The sequence below is a fragment of the Apteryx mantelli genome, chromosome 3, assembly GCF_036417845.1.
Source record: "Apteryx mantelli isolate bAptMan1 chromosome 3, bAptMan1.hap1, whole genome shotgun sequence".
NCBI classification, from domain to species: Eukaryota; Metazoa; Chordata; class Aves; order Apterygiformes; family Apterygidae; genus Apteryx; species Apteryx mantelli.
Window position 1 is genome coordinate 40,291,651 of NC_089980.1, and position 18,084 is coordinate 40,309,734.

The window sequence follows — 18,084 nt, forward strand, 5'->3', positions numbered from 1 at the left end:
CATTTAAACTGGAAGTGAACAAGTTAATGCCAGTATAAATAGAGAACAGGATAGACAGGGCACTGGAACAGTTTAACAGTTTATATATTACATATTAACAGTCAAACACTCAAACATACCTTGCTTTTCAGAACATAAAATATGATTTCTCAATTAGGAAATATATCTATGTACTTGATTGCTGGCTAGTCAGGAAAAGGGTGAAATCTGATCATGATTTATACAAATGAAACAGCTAATTTATATCTTCTGCATCTGCCTGCTATATGCTTTTGGTGCAGTATTGTACGCAATTTGTTTATAGTCCACAGAAGAGCAGTGTGGTGGGTTTGTTTGTTTTGTTTTGTTTTGTTTTGCTAGTAGCTGACATAATTTAATCATTTATTCTGCTGGTTAGTTGCAGAATGTCATGAGGAGCACAGAACAGTTTCTTTCCTGATGAATCAGACAGTCATTTAACTTGTATTGCTGGTTTGTTCATGGTATCTCAGCACGCTTTAAGAACCAAAAATAAATATTAATTGAAATGTACTTTAGTGACATACAACATTGAGGATGCCCAAATCAGATGAAATAATCTTTCAGTGCGGAATAAATCAAAATAAAAACATACTTTCATAATGTGTCATGCAAATCGATATGTAACAGATCCTGATGTGGAAAAGAGCTGAACACCCCCAGCTTCTATTGTGACAGTATAACCAAATTATTAGCTGATGTAAGTTGGCACTGCTTCACTGGTATATTGCTGGCACCATGCTGGTTTACACCAGCGGCTGATCTGCCCTCACCAGCCCTAGCTTTCAGGATTGGGCCTGCAATAAACAGCTGAGTGAGATAAGCAATGTTTTGATCATCTTGTTTTCAAATTACAGATTTTCACAAATAAAAACAATGCAGGTGGAACAGCAAATCAATATTCCATTAGTTCTAAAGCTTATGCCGGTTGTCCTAGAGAAGCAAAAAAACTCCAAAACATGTGCATCCATATAGATCATGCTTGTCTGGCCAAGATGCAGCTGGATCTGTACTTGATAAAGTCCATGAGATATGGAAGCTTTCAGCAAAATTGGAACTTTCATTTTATACCATATCTAGCACATTGCACAGGTGTATTGTAAATGTTTTAGTGTGTTCAACATCACTTTTAAGGCACTATGCTCCCTAGCACTCCTAGTTTGCCAGAGTTTCAGCACAACCATTTTCCTAACTCGTATGTGAATGATTCTAGCAAGTGAACAGAAAGCTCATTTGTCTTTAGCCATCTGTTTTTTAGCTTTCCAGAAAGTGCTGTGAAATGTTCGACTATGGAAGCTTGAAGCATCATTTTAAATTTTCACTGGAAAGTTGATGTGGCCTGCAGTAGAATGTCCAAACTGCAGTTGTTCTGCCTTGGTCCAGTATAAATTCAGAGTGCTACTTACTGAAAGACTTATTGCAGTTCCCTAATTCACTCAGCCTTCCTTGGCATGGCCTCAGCTGAATGCAGACTTGCCTATTTTGGGAATGATTTTGAGTTGCAGCATGAGTTGTTTTTCATAGCACAGTGCTGCTAATTTGCACCTGGAGAACCTGAATTACTTGTGATTCAGGACCCAGTTGGGGCAGATATTGTGAAAATACTAAAATGGATCTTCTGGCTGCAGACAAGTATTAAAGACTGGTTTTCCTCTGTTTTTTGAGTCTTATCTAAAGGTATTTAGGGTTACTAGGATGCTTTGTTGTGCAGGTGTGTGGATTTTTTTTGTTTTTTTGGTTTTTTTTTATACTCCATTGTGATTTCAGTGGAGGCACACTTAGAGCTTTGTAGATGCACATGGAGACAAATGGACTATACTTAGATTCTACTTAGTCCTGGGATTACCTCGAATGTTCTAGGACTCTGTCCTAACAGAGCAGGAAGACACAAGTCACAAGTCACGTTCTTAATATTTTCAGTGACTCACAGTTAATACCACAGAAATAGCCTTGTGGTCCTGAACTCGCATACTACTGAGCAATGCCAATGCTATCAGATAGTATGAATTTGCTCTCTGACTGATGCAATGTTTTGGAGGGACTTCATCCTGTGGCAAAAGCTGCAGCACAAGATGGTGCTGTGCCTTCTAGCAAAACTACTTCCCTCACTTCTTTTAATTAACTCTAGTGTGTACAACCAAGTGCTCTGCTCCAGCACTTTGCTGGGAAGACAGACTGCCATCAGTCAGGGCAAAGAGAGAATGAAGTGGGGCCAGGCCACACCATACAGGCAGTCATAAAGAGTCTGTAAGACATACCTTGAGGTCAATACATCATAATACGTGTGGGATTTGGCAGGATGTAGCTTTAGGACCGTAGTACTTATGAAGCAATAGTTTATCATCCACTACTTTCACAGGCCTCTTAATCTGACGGAGCTTTTTCTATCTGATGTTGACCCTGTCACTATAGAAAAGAAATGTGTGCATGTGCTGATACCTGGTCACCTAGGAGCCCTGGAGCTGCATGGAGATGCTTAGCTTTTACTGCAGTATGAATAATATCGAAAGATCAAATCTAGTCCCATTACCTGAATTATTTGACCTGCTGAGCAGACTCTCTAAAGGACTGACATCGCTAGGGAGAGAGGCTAGTGAGAAAGCAAGGATAAGGAGATTAGAGATTTCCTCAATCCTCTAAAAAGGTGTTCTTGCTCACATCACACATGCTTTTACTGGGTCAATTCCAAGGTTTTAGACATCAAAGATGGCCAAGAATCTTGTCTTCTATGCAACTCCCTTGTGAATAAACCACTCCTGCTACAGTGGAGGGAAAGGCCCAGATATTCCTAAAGGCAGGGGCTGAGCTTACATGCTGAGTTAAGTTGGCAGGCTTAGCAGTGGTGACACACAGAAAACGCTGAATAGTCCAACAACAGAAAGCACAGAGATTTTTGTTTCCTGACATACAAAACAAGTCACACATTGTGTATGCTGTAAACAGCTGTGGGACACAGCCTTTGCGTTATTTTACACCTTACTGACCACTTTCTTCCTATGCATTCCTCCTCTTTCTCCTCTTTGTCTCTTTTACCAATATTTCATTCTTTTTTTCTGTTTGTATTAGTGTCCATACCTACAATCCAGTATACCAAAAATGATAATAAAAGAGGTCAATCCTTCTAGTTAATTCAACGTCACATGCGGTTATAAGGTGATATTTTGTGTAGATCCCCTTTCCATAGGATTTGATCCTTTATTTACTCAGATATTGCTCAGTCTCAGTATTATCCAGACTCCCCTGTTTGACTAACCTTCTTGTCTGCTGTCCTAGTCCAGTGTCACATGATGTGTTTCCTGTTTCCTCCCTTGCACATTCCTTGTCTTCAGTGCAACAAGCTGCCATTTCCGTGCTGCTGTACATCATCAGTTTGCTTGTCCTCAGTTGTTCTAAATCCATGCTGGTGGGAACTGACTGCAGCTCCCACTTACAATCCTGGAGGGTGTTGATTCAATAGGGTTGGGCGTCAGCTTTTCTAAAAACAAGCTGGGTGGTGGTTGAGAACCAGTTGGGTGGCGATAGGCCAGAGGACAGCACCTGCTGTTCCCCACTCCCTTGTCAGTATGCCCACGGGCTTGGCTCAAGCATACACCAAAACCTCCGGTCAAATAACAAGGATTGCTGGAACAGCAACTCTCTGTTTCAGGGAAAACATCCCTCAGGGTTATGCAGCTAACAACTGTTCCGTTTCCATCAAAGGTGTTGGAGGGAGTGGGAGGAAAAAATAACCCACAATATTACAGTCTTATCAGCGTCACTTTGCAGTTTGGCAATGTGTTTCTCTGCAGGTGCCAGGTGTGCACTCCTCTCGTGTGAAGGAGAGGTTACTTAGCTGGGGCTTCTGAGTGCCTCCTCACAGGCTGTACAGCTTGAGTTCAAAATACAAAAAGTTTATTTTAGGTTGTTTTCCCCAACACCTGCTTTCTTCCACCCAGGGTCTCTGAGTGCAAGGAACCTCTTCACTCTCCCTGCAACCTGTAGTTCTGCCCCTTTCTCCATGATCTATTCAATGTGAAATATGCAGAATATAACAATAGTAAGGGGGAAATCAGAGATATATCTTTGTGGCTTTGAGACTTTGTTTTCACTTCCTTCTGAGAGAATAACAAATAGTGATTCTAAGGAAGCTGAATTCAAATTGTTACCTGCACATGGATGCCCAAAGAATTCTCTTTTCAGTAGTGCTGGGAACTGCTGTTGGCGCTGTTAGCAAGCAGATTCTGTGATGCTGTGTCAGCCGTGCTCGGGGGGATGTGCCATCCTGCGTCTCAGAGCTTGCTAGCAAGGGTCTATAAGCTGCATCAGAAAGTTTCAATCCGTGTTCCTTACCCTTCTAAGCCAGTGTTGCGTTGTCCTAAGGTCAGAGCCCTCCTTTGAAGTGAGTGAACCATTTAGCTTCCTTTTGTATGGAGGCTGGGCCCCTGGCTGTGCAGTAGGCATAGGAATGGCCGTCTTTTCTCCTGATATGCCTTCTCCAGCTCAGCTCAGTTGTGACCACTGAGACCTCACAACTTCTAGGAGTCCTGCTGGGTGAGACTCCATGTGCCTGACACCAGATGGGGAAAGGGGCAAGGGAGAGTGGCTCCTGCTGACTGTGGGTCACATAGCTCCATTTGAAAATCTGCCCCCCTTTTCTAGGGCTGCAGCGCAGTGGAGACATCTCTTACACTTAAGCTACCCTACGGGCACAGCTTGACTCGCGGATCAGGCTGACTACTGGTCCCTTAGTGAGATGCGTGGGGAGGGATTCTTCCACCCAGAATGCAGGCAGGTTAGGGACAGTTTGCATCAGAGAGTTGAAACCTCACAGTGGGTGATGCAAGTGAAAGGTTTGGCTTTTCACACTTGTCCAGAATGATTGAAGAGTAGGAGTATTGGAGAAGAGGGGGCAGATGGCAGTCACAGCAGGACTGGCAGGGGAAGTGGCAGAGTGCTATAAGAAAGAAAAGTAAATGTTCTTATAAACAGAACCAGCTGCCGAGCTGTACTGGGGTTTACAAGGCCATTTATTTTTGAAGTAGTCTTCAGCTGACCAAGCTTGCATTTGTGAGAATCTTTGTGGCTGGTCAAAGTGCCATTAGTGTTAGTATGAATAAATGTTTACAAGAATGGTTGCACTAGAAGTGCTCTTTCAGCCATTCTGAAAAGTTGTGTTTTTAATTATTCATACAATAGATTAATCTGATGCTCACAGGTGGCCCTGGATAACCGGCAGGCAAGAAAGCTGAATGGTGTGCTACTGATTTATGCAGCATAGGCCATCAATCGGGGACTGGAAACACCATCAGGTGACCATTCAGAGAAACAATGGAGCAAAATCTCTCCAATTTTAAATGTCTCCATTTCAACTCCAAACCTTTCATTTAATCTCCTTTTTCATACGCTCTACCCATCCCTACCCTTGTTTGCTAGCCATTAAAATTCCTCGTATAATGCTTTTCTTCATCTAGCGGAGACTTCTTGGAGTAAAATATATGTGGGGAGAAGAGAAAAGGAAGAAAGAGAGTAGGAATACAGCTGTCTGTGGTGGGAAAAGAGGTGCATAATTAATTTTCTGGCTGCGGAGATTTCATGTCTTACATAAAAGTTCCTGGGAGCTGAAGAATTCAGTCATTGTTTCATGGGAAGTTTTTTTTTTCTCCTCTATGCTGAGTTATAGGTCATTCTTTTCTTCCATTGCCCTAGGCTCCAGTCCAGAACACGCTGCAGTGTGTGGCAGCAAAGTCAGTAGGGCTGCAGGGCTGCTCATGGGATTAAGAATTCTCCTGGAACAAACCTTGATCTTCTTGGTGTGATTGGAGTTTAAAGGTCTCACCTGAGCATCGTGAAAGCCAGCAGGACTATTTCTGCTGTTTTCAGCAGCCTTTGGATTATGCCATTATAGAGGGTCCTTGCTGTTTAGCTGGTGATCTCAAGTACGCATGTGAAGGGGTTTCCCCGTTTCAGTTAGTAGTTCCCAGATTCACTGTAGACTAGGCAATCAGCAAGACTGTAATGCCTGCATAGTGCTTTCAGTGAATAGTTAGATGATAAACTGCATGTTGGTCCTTGGACCGACTGGTGTGAGGGTTCAGAAATTTGGAAACTGTTGGTCTAGATCTAGTTTGAAGTGGTGTGGTCTCAGGGATCTGTGCAAGTGAGGAAAAGGCACAAGCAGTGGCGATTGCTTCTTTGCTCACAGACTTCTCAGCCTGTCTTTGTGTTTGCACTTCTAGCTAATGAATACCAACCCTTTGTTCGTATGGCTATTAGTTAATATTGTCAGCTGAATGTCTTGAAGTGATGTAAGTAGGCAGCCCCTTGATAGGCTAGTATATTAGTAGATTTCTGTTCATAAATAGAGTATTAACGTATTGCTGCAGAGTGGAAATTCCTGGTCTGCTGCTACATTTTTGGCTTCACTTCATTATGAGTGACTCCTTTTAGATGTTAAGGAAATATTAGGCTCCAAAGTCTGACAAAGCTGAGTGTTAAGATAGTGCATTTCAGTTACGTCTGCAATACTTGCGTTTAAAACATCTGGATCCCAAACAAAACCACGCCTTCTCAAAACAAAATAACCCTATCCCCAGAAATGAATTGCCTTGTAACAAAAGTTTCCAAAAGTAGGGTTTTTCAGATAGCGTAATGCTGTCTGACTCTTAATCAGAGGTGACCGTTGATTATGGCTGACAGGATCTGCAGACTATCTTGTACACAAATGAGGCCTTCCTGTAGGCTCTGTATCTGTCAAGCGTTAGCTGCAGCTTTCATCTGCACCTGTGTGATTTAGACCCTTCCAGATATTTAAAGCCTACAGGTCTTATTTTTTTCTACTTACAGAGAGTGAGCAATGTTAATGAGAGTTTAAGTTAGAAATGAGAAGTCTATTCTATAATAGAAGAATTAACTTAATTTGGGTTAGAAATTGTAATTCAAGGTGATTTTAAAGGTGCTGAAGCTTATATTTTTATTAGGCTTAGGTCTGTCTGCTCAGTTGGAAAGGAAGATTGGGGGAACAACAGTCTGTTCTGTAGTAGGAGAGACAGACTTAATATATTTTGCCATTTTGGAGGCCCATTCTAAGATGTGGCAAATGCTTTTTGTTCCCATTAAGATTTGTGGTGCAAAGTGCTATGTACCTCTAACAGCATTGTATCCTTGCAAAAGATATGAAATATAGCACCAGCTATAAAGGTCATACAGTATTTTGGATCTGAATTTGGGTCCTGAATTTGCTGCCTCCTTCCTGTGACAGCAGAACTGCAGGTGACAGCTGAATTCAGCTTACAGTGAGGTTTTACTCTTTTAATGTTTTAAAAGGAAGTAAATTTTGCTAAGGTTTAAAAACATTGTATAGCAAAACCAGACAGTTGCAAATTCAAAGGAAGACATCTGTTAGACCTGTCAATGTACTGCCAGGATGGTATATAAGTAGTTAGTTGGTCCAACATGTGTATTTAAGATTGCATGATTGGGAGGGAAGATAAAGGGTCCTTCATTCACCTTAAACATCTGGAAATGGTTTGGGGTGTATGGCTAAACAAAAAGAAAACTTCTGAAAACCGTATGGGAACTAAGGTCTGATAATCTGGCCCTCTGTGTCCTCCCTTCTGTGAAAGTTTAGTGTGAAAGCCCTTTTATGAATGGCTCACTTACAGACAAGTATAACGGAGTTAACATTATTGAAGCAAGTATAGTGGAAATGCCTGTAATTCTCATCCTACCTTCTTTTGCAGCTGGAGGAAGGAGAACACTTTGCTAAAATGGTGATAGACCTGGGCGAGGATGCTGGAGAGTCCCTAGCAAAGGGTTACCTGGCACTGGGCCTGACATACAGTCTTCAGGCTACTGATGGTGAGTTACTGTGTTTATCAAATATGTTGTAGAAAGCATTTGTATTGAAGCAATGGAAATTTATTAGAAACTTCTATCAGTGACTGGGCAAGGAAAATAATCAGATTGCAAGGCAAATGGGGACTATTCACTTTCTTTCAGAAAACCATCTTCCTTAGTAATAAAAGTGAAGTCTTTACGTAAAGTGAAAGCCCAAATCTCTTCTTAGGAAATGTTAGTCTTACTATAGCCAGCTGTTCTTCGTATGCTTTACTTGAATGTTTTTAACATGTTTCTTTCACTTACCTACACAACTGTAAGTCGAACTTTCCATCTGTTTTTGTATTTTTGTTACCCACTCATAAATCACATAAGGAAATACAATCCAAGAACTGGAGTCAGATATGCCTGACTTCAGTTCTTGGCGTGATACTGATTCCCCACAGAGATCTAACCTCTCTGTGATGCAGTTTCTTTCTCTGCTTAGAAATAAACAAGATAAAAATATCTACCCCACTGGTACCCATGGATGTTGACTACATACAGACCGCTGAATGTAAAAATTATTTTTTTTAATGCTGACTGCTTGGGTTTTGAGCAACTGGACAATGGGTTCCTGCAGATTTGGTGTCTGGTAGCCCAAAGGTCTTGAAGTCCCAGTGTTTGGGAGAGTTCTAGATCTGGCTTTCATCAAGCTCACAGCTGACAACAGCCTTTATTTTCTCTGTGACTCTAAAACAGGCCTTCTAACATAATTTCTTTGAACAATGGCTGAACTAGTTTGTTCCTGATCAGTTTGGCAGTCCTTCCCCTGTGCAAAGCAATGGTTTCTCTGTCAAGTGTTTCCCACAGAAACAAACCAACTTCCTCCAGCTAATGAGCCTGAAACAAAGCTAAAGTGACGACTTGCATGGTATCATGGAAGTACACTGGCCTTGCAAGTTACAGCAAACATCTGCAAGGCATGTATTTGAGAAAGTGGCTTGTGCTCTTCAGTAGTGCAAGTCACTGTTTTTTTTCAGCCAGGCAGCTCTCTTTAATTCTCCATTTCACTGCCTCAGAATAGTTCCCCATAGGAAGTTCACATCAAGAAATGCATGTCCTTCCTAGCCTGGACTTTTTTTTTTTTTTTTCATATTCATTAAACACTGAGTTCTGCTTAACAGCTTAGTTCCTTAGGGCATTTTGCCTAGATTTTGTTTAAATTTTCTCTAAAGCTGTACAAAATCCCAGAGACTATTTTCAGAGATAGAAGGTTTTGTGTGTTAACCCCATTACAAATTATTTATTGTCCCTTGTAGGAAAATTTTTTTGGAGGGTTTCTAAAGAATGGAGTTGTAGAGGTATGTATTGTACTCTGGATCTCTAAGCACTTTGGCCAAGCAAAATGAGAGTCATAAACTTTTTTTCTTCTGGAAGAAAGAGTTTTCAAGAGATTGGTTGGATGTCATAAGAAGTGGTCTTTTTAATATGAAGTACCCAGCCTTCACAATAATTGCCTTGGATTTTTATCCAGATTAGTATCTGATTTATGTTGTGAAACAGTGGAATATCTGCTTCCTCTTTTTCCTATTGCTAGGCTTTGATTCAATATGTCCAGTCACTCAATTATTTAAGGAAAACCTAAAAAGTTTGTTTCCATCTTTCAAGTATATTTTAATAAAATAGATTAAGTCCTTCAAAAGCTTACTTGTGATGCTCATGAACGTGGAACAGCATTTTTGCCAGAGAGCATTTCACCAAATTTGCACTTACAAGATATTTTCATTAGTGTTGTTTAAAAGAAGTAGCTTATCACAGTAAAGAAGTGGGAGTTGAACATGTTGAAAGGAAGATGGCAAAACCCTATGTAATTCTACTTCATATTGTCAATATTATTTATACAAGTTTATTGTTACATATGCAGACACACAATCAGAAATCTATTTATATATGTAATTTCCATAACTTTACATTTAAACTGATTTTGAGCGAGTCAGCATTTTTAGTGGTGCTTATTTGTTTCAGTCATTTGACCAGTCTTCTTATAAAACTTATAAAAATATGTCAAGAGGCCTTTCAACTAAGGTTGTGCTTTCTCTTTTTAATATGTACTTTGAGTAAATATCTAGCATCATCCTGTGTGATAAAGGCATTGAAGTGTTGTATTAAAGTCTTTCCCTTGTGACCACTTTTTAGCAAGTGCTTTCTGCAAGATTCAGAAGAGAAAATCCTACTGAAGGACAATTTAAAGAACTTGTGGGTGCATTTGATTAAAAAAAAAAAAAAACCTCTTTACAACTGTTGGATTTATTCCTGGATGAAATAAGATTGCTTGAGACATGTTCTGTGTACTGATATGTAGCTTCCTTATTGTCAGTCGATGTCTACTTACATGTTTCTTGAAACAAGTCTTGCTGAAATAGCTGAAAGATGTGTCTTCAGATACTTCTGCTTTACTCCTAGAAGCAAAAATCTCATGTTGGTTCAGAATGTCCATCTATTGCTGTGCTAGATTTTCTGGACATGTCCCAAACCTGTTCCCAATGGGACAATGCAATGTGAAACCTTTCTTTTCTTCTTGTAGTTCCAATTTTGACACAAGCTGTATTGACATCTTTGCCTCCCTTAGGTGTCATGAAGACAGGGGAAGGTGAGATGAATTTAACAAAGGCTAAAGAGGAAAGACCAGATTCAGACTGCATTGTGAAATACAAGTGCTCTTCTTGTCTAACATCACCACCTCTCATCTAAATGTTAAATCTTTGTAGGTGTAATAGACCCTCATATTCTTTACAGAGGTGAGAGAGAGTGAGTACGCTTCATCTCTGTTTTGATTCAGACCATTGGTATACGAGAACAGATCAGAAACAGAACTGGAAACTTTTTCTAACAGTTCTTGTAGATTTTATATGTGATCAGTATACTGAGATCACCAGTTAATGTTACAAAAACTGTAGATGTAGCTCATTAGTGAACAAATCCATCATTTTTGCATCTGGAGATCAGCAGTCAACACGTGCAATTTCTAGTTGTAATTCAGGGTGCAAAACTGTAGGGCTGTAGTATTAGTCCTCTTAACTCAGGGCAATGGTTTTGAAACCCATTGTTAGGAGCTAAAGGGTACGTGTACATTAGTATTTTAGTTTGAATCAGGAATGTACTTTTGAAGCTCATTTCTCCATCTTCCCCACTTACTATGTTGTGATTCACATCACGGAACAGTCTGGAGTACATAAACTGAATTGTTTTTCATAACACTAAACCAGATGATGTGCTGCAAAGATACCCCTGATGTTCTGTAGCTGCTAAGAGGTATTCGGACCATGGGACAAGACTAGAACTAGTCTGAATTCACCCCTGTTCACATGTATGTAGTACTGATGCTGGTCCACAGCATTAACTGTTTCACTTCATGCATTAACTCCTACTGTGCTACAGTACTGACTGACACAAAGCTTACCTCCCTCTGTTTTCAAATATGACTTTAGGGCTTTGGGTTTTTTTGTACAAAAATATTGTTGAAAATTCTGTTGAATTTTGGTAAGGCTTAAGGTCCTTTAAAAACGCAGAGTGCTTTAGAAAATAAATCTTGGGCTCCAAAGGTGACATTTGCAGAAATACTGTGTTTTATAGAAGTATCAGCTGATGTTTCAGAAACTTTAACTCCCCCGTGCTCTCTGCCTTACTCGGCTCAGACTCTGCTGCACAGGTTATTTTAATCTAAGTAATAAGCAGTCATACTGCCTTTTAGTTGGTAGAATTGCAGTAGCCATGTTTATAGTAGGTAAAGAATTTGTTAGCACTGTCAACCTCAGAGAAGGGAGTACAACTTTGGAAGTTTAGTCAGATTTTTACTAAACCTGCCTGATTCTGTCTCCTTAGTGCAAGCTTTTCTTTGTCTGAAGTGAAAGCTTCTCAGTGATATAAGCAACTACTTAGGAAAAAAAAATCTCATTCTGGTGGGGAGAGAGAAAGAGCATGTGGGGAGGTGGAGGGAAGGAGGAATTGGCACAAGGTTTTATAAAGCAGAACACAAATACTAAACAAAATGAGTCATATCATTGCTATATTTATTCCTCAAACATATACATGTGTTACCTATGATAGAGACTTAGCAATTCTCAGGAGAAGAAAGCAGGGGGAAGAACCCGAATGACTGCAATAAATACAACTCCAGTCTATTAACTAGTTCGACTTACTACTCTTGATACACTTACAGATATACTCATTTTTTATTTGTTCACTTTCTTAGCACTTAACTTTTACAAAATTTCTGCCAAGCTAATCTAAGTGTGCTAAAAATGCACTCAGCTGTTGTTGAGCTAGATGTGCAAGGGTGCAGAGTTCTTCAAAAATGACATTCCTAATTCAGCTACCCTGTCTTTCAGCATTTCATTTTAGCACTTTTTTGCCATGTTGAGGCAATGAACCATGACACAGCCTCTCTTGCAGTCATAGATTTTGTATAGAAATATAGATTTTCCATTTTAAAATAGAGGGGAGAACTTAAGGATTACTCTCCATGAGCTACCTCTTCCCCTGTTCTATTTATGGCTTTGTACTTGGAATCTATCATGAAGACTGTGGCAGAAAATTACAAGAGGTCCTCTGAAACACATTTTGATCTCTCTCTCTTGCTCTCTCTTTTTTTTTTTTCTTTAATTACAATCAAGTCATGCATTCACTGAACCTTCTCAGTCATCTCCTTAGCCTGCAATCTCTTTAATTCTCTCCCAAAATCACATCTCATTGGGTTTTTTTTGTTTTTTTTTCCAATTTATCTCTTTTAGCTGGAAGGCCCTTACTGTACAAATGGCATGGTTAATTTGGAGCATAAGTCCCCAGTATTGTCAACTCAAATTTTAACATATTTATCCAAGTCAGATGCAAATCTAGAGACAGCTGGCAAGATTTCCCACCTAGCTGCAGCTGAAGATGTGGTTCATATTGTCCATAAGAGGTGGGACTCACTTGTTGTTTCCCAGTCATGTGGAGGCAAAGTTGACTGTAATCGTAGAATAATCACTGTGATTTCCACAACATATTTTGTGCTGTTACTCTCTGACTGCAAGTTGAACAGCCATCAGTCAGAACTCTTACTGGGCTGAAAGTTGTCCTAGCTTTTCCTTTTTTGCACAGGGACAGTGGGGAGACAGTAAAATCTCTTTCTGTCTTCCTCATTGTGTGGCATCTCCAAAACTGTTCTGTAACTTACATAAGGAATCTTGTAGTTCGCGTAAGATCAAAATCTGACATATTTCTCTGGATGAATGTTTATAGCTATGATCAAATCCTTTCCAATGTCTCCTCAAGCATTTTTATGTGAATGTCTATCTCGATTATTTTAATTTTTTCTGTAAGTTTTCCTCCTCTGATACTTCTTTTCAGTATTTGGCAGTGGACCTGAAGATTCAATTTAAGGCTACTGAGAGTGAAGTGCTACCAGCTACTTCTTTAAATGCTGCATTTTGCATGAAAGCCCATATTTTCAAATTTATTCTTTAAACTGCCTTTTTTTTTTTTTTTTTGCTTGCTTGCTTTTTACTATTTAGGATGGACTTTATGGCATAAGCAATTTTTGATCTTTGTGTTTCGGGAAATCATGAATATTGCTATTCCTCCCAAATGAAACTGGTGTTTTGAAAAGTTATTGGAAGGCTTAGCGATAAAAAAGGACTGATCACTTTGGCAAAAATAAATTAATTTCAAAGTTTCACTCACTACTGTGTTGGAAAATCCAAAGAAACTGATTCTGTGTATGACTTTTCCAGAAGGATACATCTCCGTCTTCTCAATAAATTATAAGAATGCTTGAATTTTACCAGGTTTTGTTGCTTTAGTATATACTACTCAGTCACTTTGTTTTCTGGGGCTTCCATTTACTTGAGACATGAAGTGAAATAAATTCATTGGTGGATGTTCTCTGGTGGTTTATCTACTCATTGCTTCTTTGTACTATTGATCAGTAGCTCTCAAATTTGGGATAGGGAGAACAAGAAACAACTGCTATGTAAAATCTGAAAACTAAGAAACAGAAGGAGCTAGCCCATGTACTTCTGAACAGTATTGGTAGCTTTCCAGAATATTTTAGAGCTGAGAAAAACATGCTCCTTGAAGCTCTTCCTCTATTTTCCTTGCTCTTAATGATGGTATCTTATGACACCCCTGTGCTGGCATATCAAGAGTTTGATGTGTCTTCTCATCAAGACTTTATGGTTTTGGCTAGGAATTATTTCACGTATTAAGAAGTGAGCCTAGTTGGCAGGATCCTTAGTTAAGGAATAGGAGATAGCAAAGCAGGCATTAGTGGCTAATGCTACACCTGAACCAGCCTAAAAGTTTGCTGTTATCTTAACAGAGGTGCTGTGTTGCAACAGGGTTTGCCATAGAGCGGTAAATTTGTCCCTCTTCAACCTGCTACACACTCCCACATGAAGATAGTGGTGGAGACAGCCTGTATCTGAGTCAGAATACACTGCTGGTTGCTGCCTTTAGCACATATACCAACTTGGCAGAGAGATTGTTATGTTCTTAGTGTATCCCCTTCTCTTCCCAGGCCCCTTCAGTGGCATATGTTAATAAAAAGATTTCAGCACATCAGGAAAGAGAATCAAGAGTTTTTAATAAGAAAAATAAAATTACTTGAACAATTGCAATAAAATATTGTTTTTGTGCTGTTTGGCATGTTCTCCAGCCGTGAATATAAATACCACCAGATTTCTCCTGTTTTTATGAACCCTGTTTGAAATGTTCTGCAGATGCGTAACTATTTTTTAATCTGAAACATTGAATTCAACTCTTAAATGACATTGAGTCTTGTCCTACAGCTACCCTGAAGGGCACTCAGGATGAATTAAACAAGAAAGCACTTCAGACTTTGGAGAGGTGAGTAGAAATCTTGCTGATACTTGCATTATTTATTTCTTTGGGTGAATCCAGGGTATTTATTTTCTAAATGTTTTATTTTCTGCACAAGCTTTCCTGCCTAAAATTTTAAAAACAGTTCCACAGATTCCAGCAATAGTCTGTCAAAACCATTCAATGGCTTTCATGTCAAAATGCAGTAATTCTTTGGTTTGAATGTCCAAAATAAGTTTTGGAAAGTACCTTATTTTGCTACTAAAGAAACAAAACTTAGCTGCAGTGAGATCTACAGTGCTGGGTGAAGCAGCTCCCCTACAAAGCATCAGCAGGAGAATGTGGACTACTGGTTTTGTTTCCACTCCTGCCTCAAGTAGGCTTGAACCCATATTTCCCTCATAGTGTGAGAATACCTTCACCACCAGGGTGTAGGCTGCTGTGGGGTGAAACAGACTCAGCTTCTCCTTTTGAAGGTATTGTATTTTGCCTCTAGATCAGTGAATCTGCTTTTTTTTTTTTTTTATGCCCTGAGCATTACTCTGTGACCTAGCATCAGTGCGCTTTCCTGGGAGGGGCGGAGGCCTGGGTCCTGATCTCTGTCCTAATGAGTATTTATATGAGCCCTCGTATGAGAAGGGAGCTAGCAGTAAAAGGAGTTACATTCTCTTGTTCTTTGCTGCTCTATGTTGTGAGGAATCTGATCCAGTAGTTATGCCCTGAAAGTATCTGTGAATTGAACTCCTCTGGTATTACAGTTACCTTGAGTAAAACTCCTTAGGTAATGTGAGGTTAAACACCTTGTCTGTGAATTCTGGTGTGTTAGGGAGGCGAGGTGGGAGCTTCCTAACCCTGTTGCGATTAAGTCCCACCAACCAAAACCCACTAGATGTTTGGGCAGTTAACGGTGTAAATGTAGGTGCCTATAGACTTCAGATGGCAACTAAGCAGAAGCTTTGATGGTCTAAGTCTTGGGCTGAGGTATCTAATTCTGTTTTCGGTATAGGCAAAAATGTGTTACCAAAAGTGAAGAAAATTTGAGATCCCTGGTATATCAAAATTTTAAGAAGAAGAATCTGTCATATTCAGTGGCTTTGTACCAATGTAGCAGGTTGAACATGTTACAGATGTGATTCTGGATATCTACCCCATGGGGATCTGAAGGATTAAAATACATATATATATATATATATATATATATATATATACACACACACAGTCACTTTTCAGAGCAGGAGTATACTTTAAGTAATGCAAGTTCTTGGAATCCAGTGTGATATGTTCATTACTGCATAATTTCAATGTAATTGCGGTGCTGCATTGCTTTTAGACTATATTTATTTTTATCCTTTGACCTTTCCCACTGTCTGTGACTTGTTTTCTTGGTATCTTAATTCTAGCCAGGAAGAAGGCAAGCTTCTAGTCAAACATTAGGTACTCAAACTTCAGCCAACAGGGATATCATGACACTGAGCTGGTTACTAGTGTCTTCCTATATTGTCTGGGTTTGGTTTGGTTTGGTTTTCTTTTTTCTTTCTTCTTTTTTTTTTTTTTTTTTTAAACCTCTTTTTAAAGTACACGTAGAATCTCTCAAGCCATGGTTTGGCCTGTAGCCATCCTTTATTAAAAGTGGCTGGCTTTTCAGCTGGAAGCCTGGCTCAAATATTTTTCTAAAGCCTTTTGAGGAAGCTGAACAGTAAAGCAACAACCCTTTGTCTCTTTTCAAAAGCACTGTTAATCTCAGCTCCCATACACCCTTGTGAACTTTCCCCTTTTATTTGTTGTTGGAAAGGCTACTGAAGGTTTCACAGGAGCTATTTCAAAGAGGCAGCTCACCTCACTCCAACAGTTTAGGGCAAAGCTGGGTTCCATCTTATGTTTTTTAAAAAAGAGAAGTGAAATCAGTGACTCGCCTATACTAATTGTATCTTGATGTCTTCAGTGTTGCTTCAAAATCCCTTGAGTGATATCTTGACTTGTAGAAATATAGGACACACTCAGTCCGTATTAAACTAATTAATTCTAGAGCCATTAATTATGAGCATCAACTCCAACAGCTTCTTGCTGAGATGACAAGATTACAGTTGAGAGGTGGCTGCCATTAAAATGTTTTGTGGTTTGTTTACTGAAGCAACTCTGATTTTTTTTATTAATTAGTGAATGAATAGTTTTGGCAGGATTTTTAAACACCAGCCTTGTCTACCTCTTACTTCTCCCTCATAAAGTCTTTAACTTTATGGTTTGGACAGGGCAATGCAGGTGCAGTCTTCTCTGTTGTCTTGGAACGCAGCCCAGAACAAGGTCAGGAACACCTCTTTGGTATGAGGAACCTTCCTCTTCCCCTCCTCCCGCTTGTGAAAAGGCTTTGCTGTGAGATGAAGCCAGAAATGAGCTCTCTGTGTCAGCAACTCACTCCATGCATCAGCAAGGGAATAGTCCTCTGCTCCATGAGCTAGGCTGCCAATGTGGCACTAGCAAGTGCCCTACAGAGCTCCTAGCTTAAGTCCCCAAAGCACAGTTTTTGTGTCAGCCTGGCTCAGGACTTCTGTGCAGGCTAGTTAGCTCAGGCTGCAGTTTCGTGCTTAACTTAGGCTGAGGTAAATGGGGGTTGCTGAGAGAAACAGCTCTGCCTTTGCTGTCCCTTCCTGCTCTGTGCCTTGTACTAGCCTTCGTGAAGGACTTTCGCATTTGGTTCTGGAGATACAGCAGTCTTCACTAGCCAGGGGATCTCTGCAGTGTTCACCACTGCCTGCTGTGGACTAGAAGGTAACATTTGAGAGGCCCAAGGACAGGTCTAAGGTGGTCTATTAGGAGAAGCAAGGGTCTGGCCCTTGTTCTGGTCCAGGCTCAGCTCCTGGCCATCAAGTCCTCACTCTTCTCTTGGCATCTGCCTCTTCCAAATTAGGAGTCTGTCATCAACGGTTAGACTAGATGCTGTGGGGTGGGGGATGTTTTACGTGTTTGGGCACAACTTGGCATCATGCACACTTGATCTTAATCCTCTAGATAGTTGTCATCACAATAACAGCAGAAATGATTACTTTTTCAGTCCTAATTGTTTGAAAAGTGCAATATAGAAATGGATCAGACAACTGTCATCTTTGTCCTAAATTACTTAAAACAATGCCTTCAATGGTTTGTATCATGAATTAAGAGCTACTTTCTCCCTATCAGAAATCTAAATCCCAAAACATTAAATGTGATTTAATGAATGAGCATCGAAGTTGTATGAAATCCTGACAGTTGTGTTTCTTATACCTGTTTCAGCTTTTGCGAGCCTGACTTAGCCAGCACAGTGTTGATGTTTTTCAGTGTGCTCTCTTACTACTGAGCTAGAATTCTGTATAAATGACTGGATTTAGTTCTGTGCTTGTGCATGACTCGTGGCAAAGGGGTTCTGGAAAGTACAAT

General features: G+C 39.9%; 1 protein-coding gene across 3 annotated transcripts in view; it reads left to right on the forward strand.

Annotated features, from left to right (window-relative positions):
* Window positions 1-18,084, forward strand: part of TTC7A (tetratricopeptide repeat domain 7A) — a 191,929-nt gene that overhangs the window by 68,202 nt on the left and 105,643 nt on the right. For all 3 annotated transcript variants that reach the window (XM_067293169.1, XM_067293170.1, XM_067293171.1), the window contains 2 exons: window positions 7,737-7,854; window positions 14,643-14,700. In XM_067293169.1, the coding sequence (XP_067149270.1) occupies window positions 7,737-7,854; window positions 14,643-14,700 (176 nt within the window). The remainder of the gene's footprint in view (window positions 1-7,736; window positions 7,855-14,642; window positions 14,701-18,084) is intronic.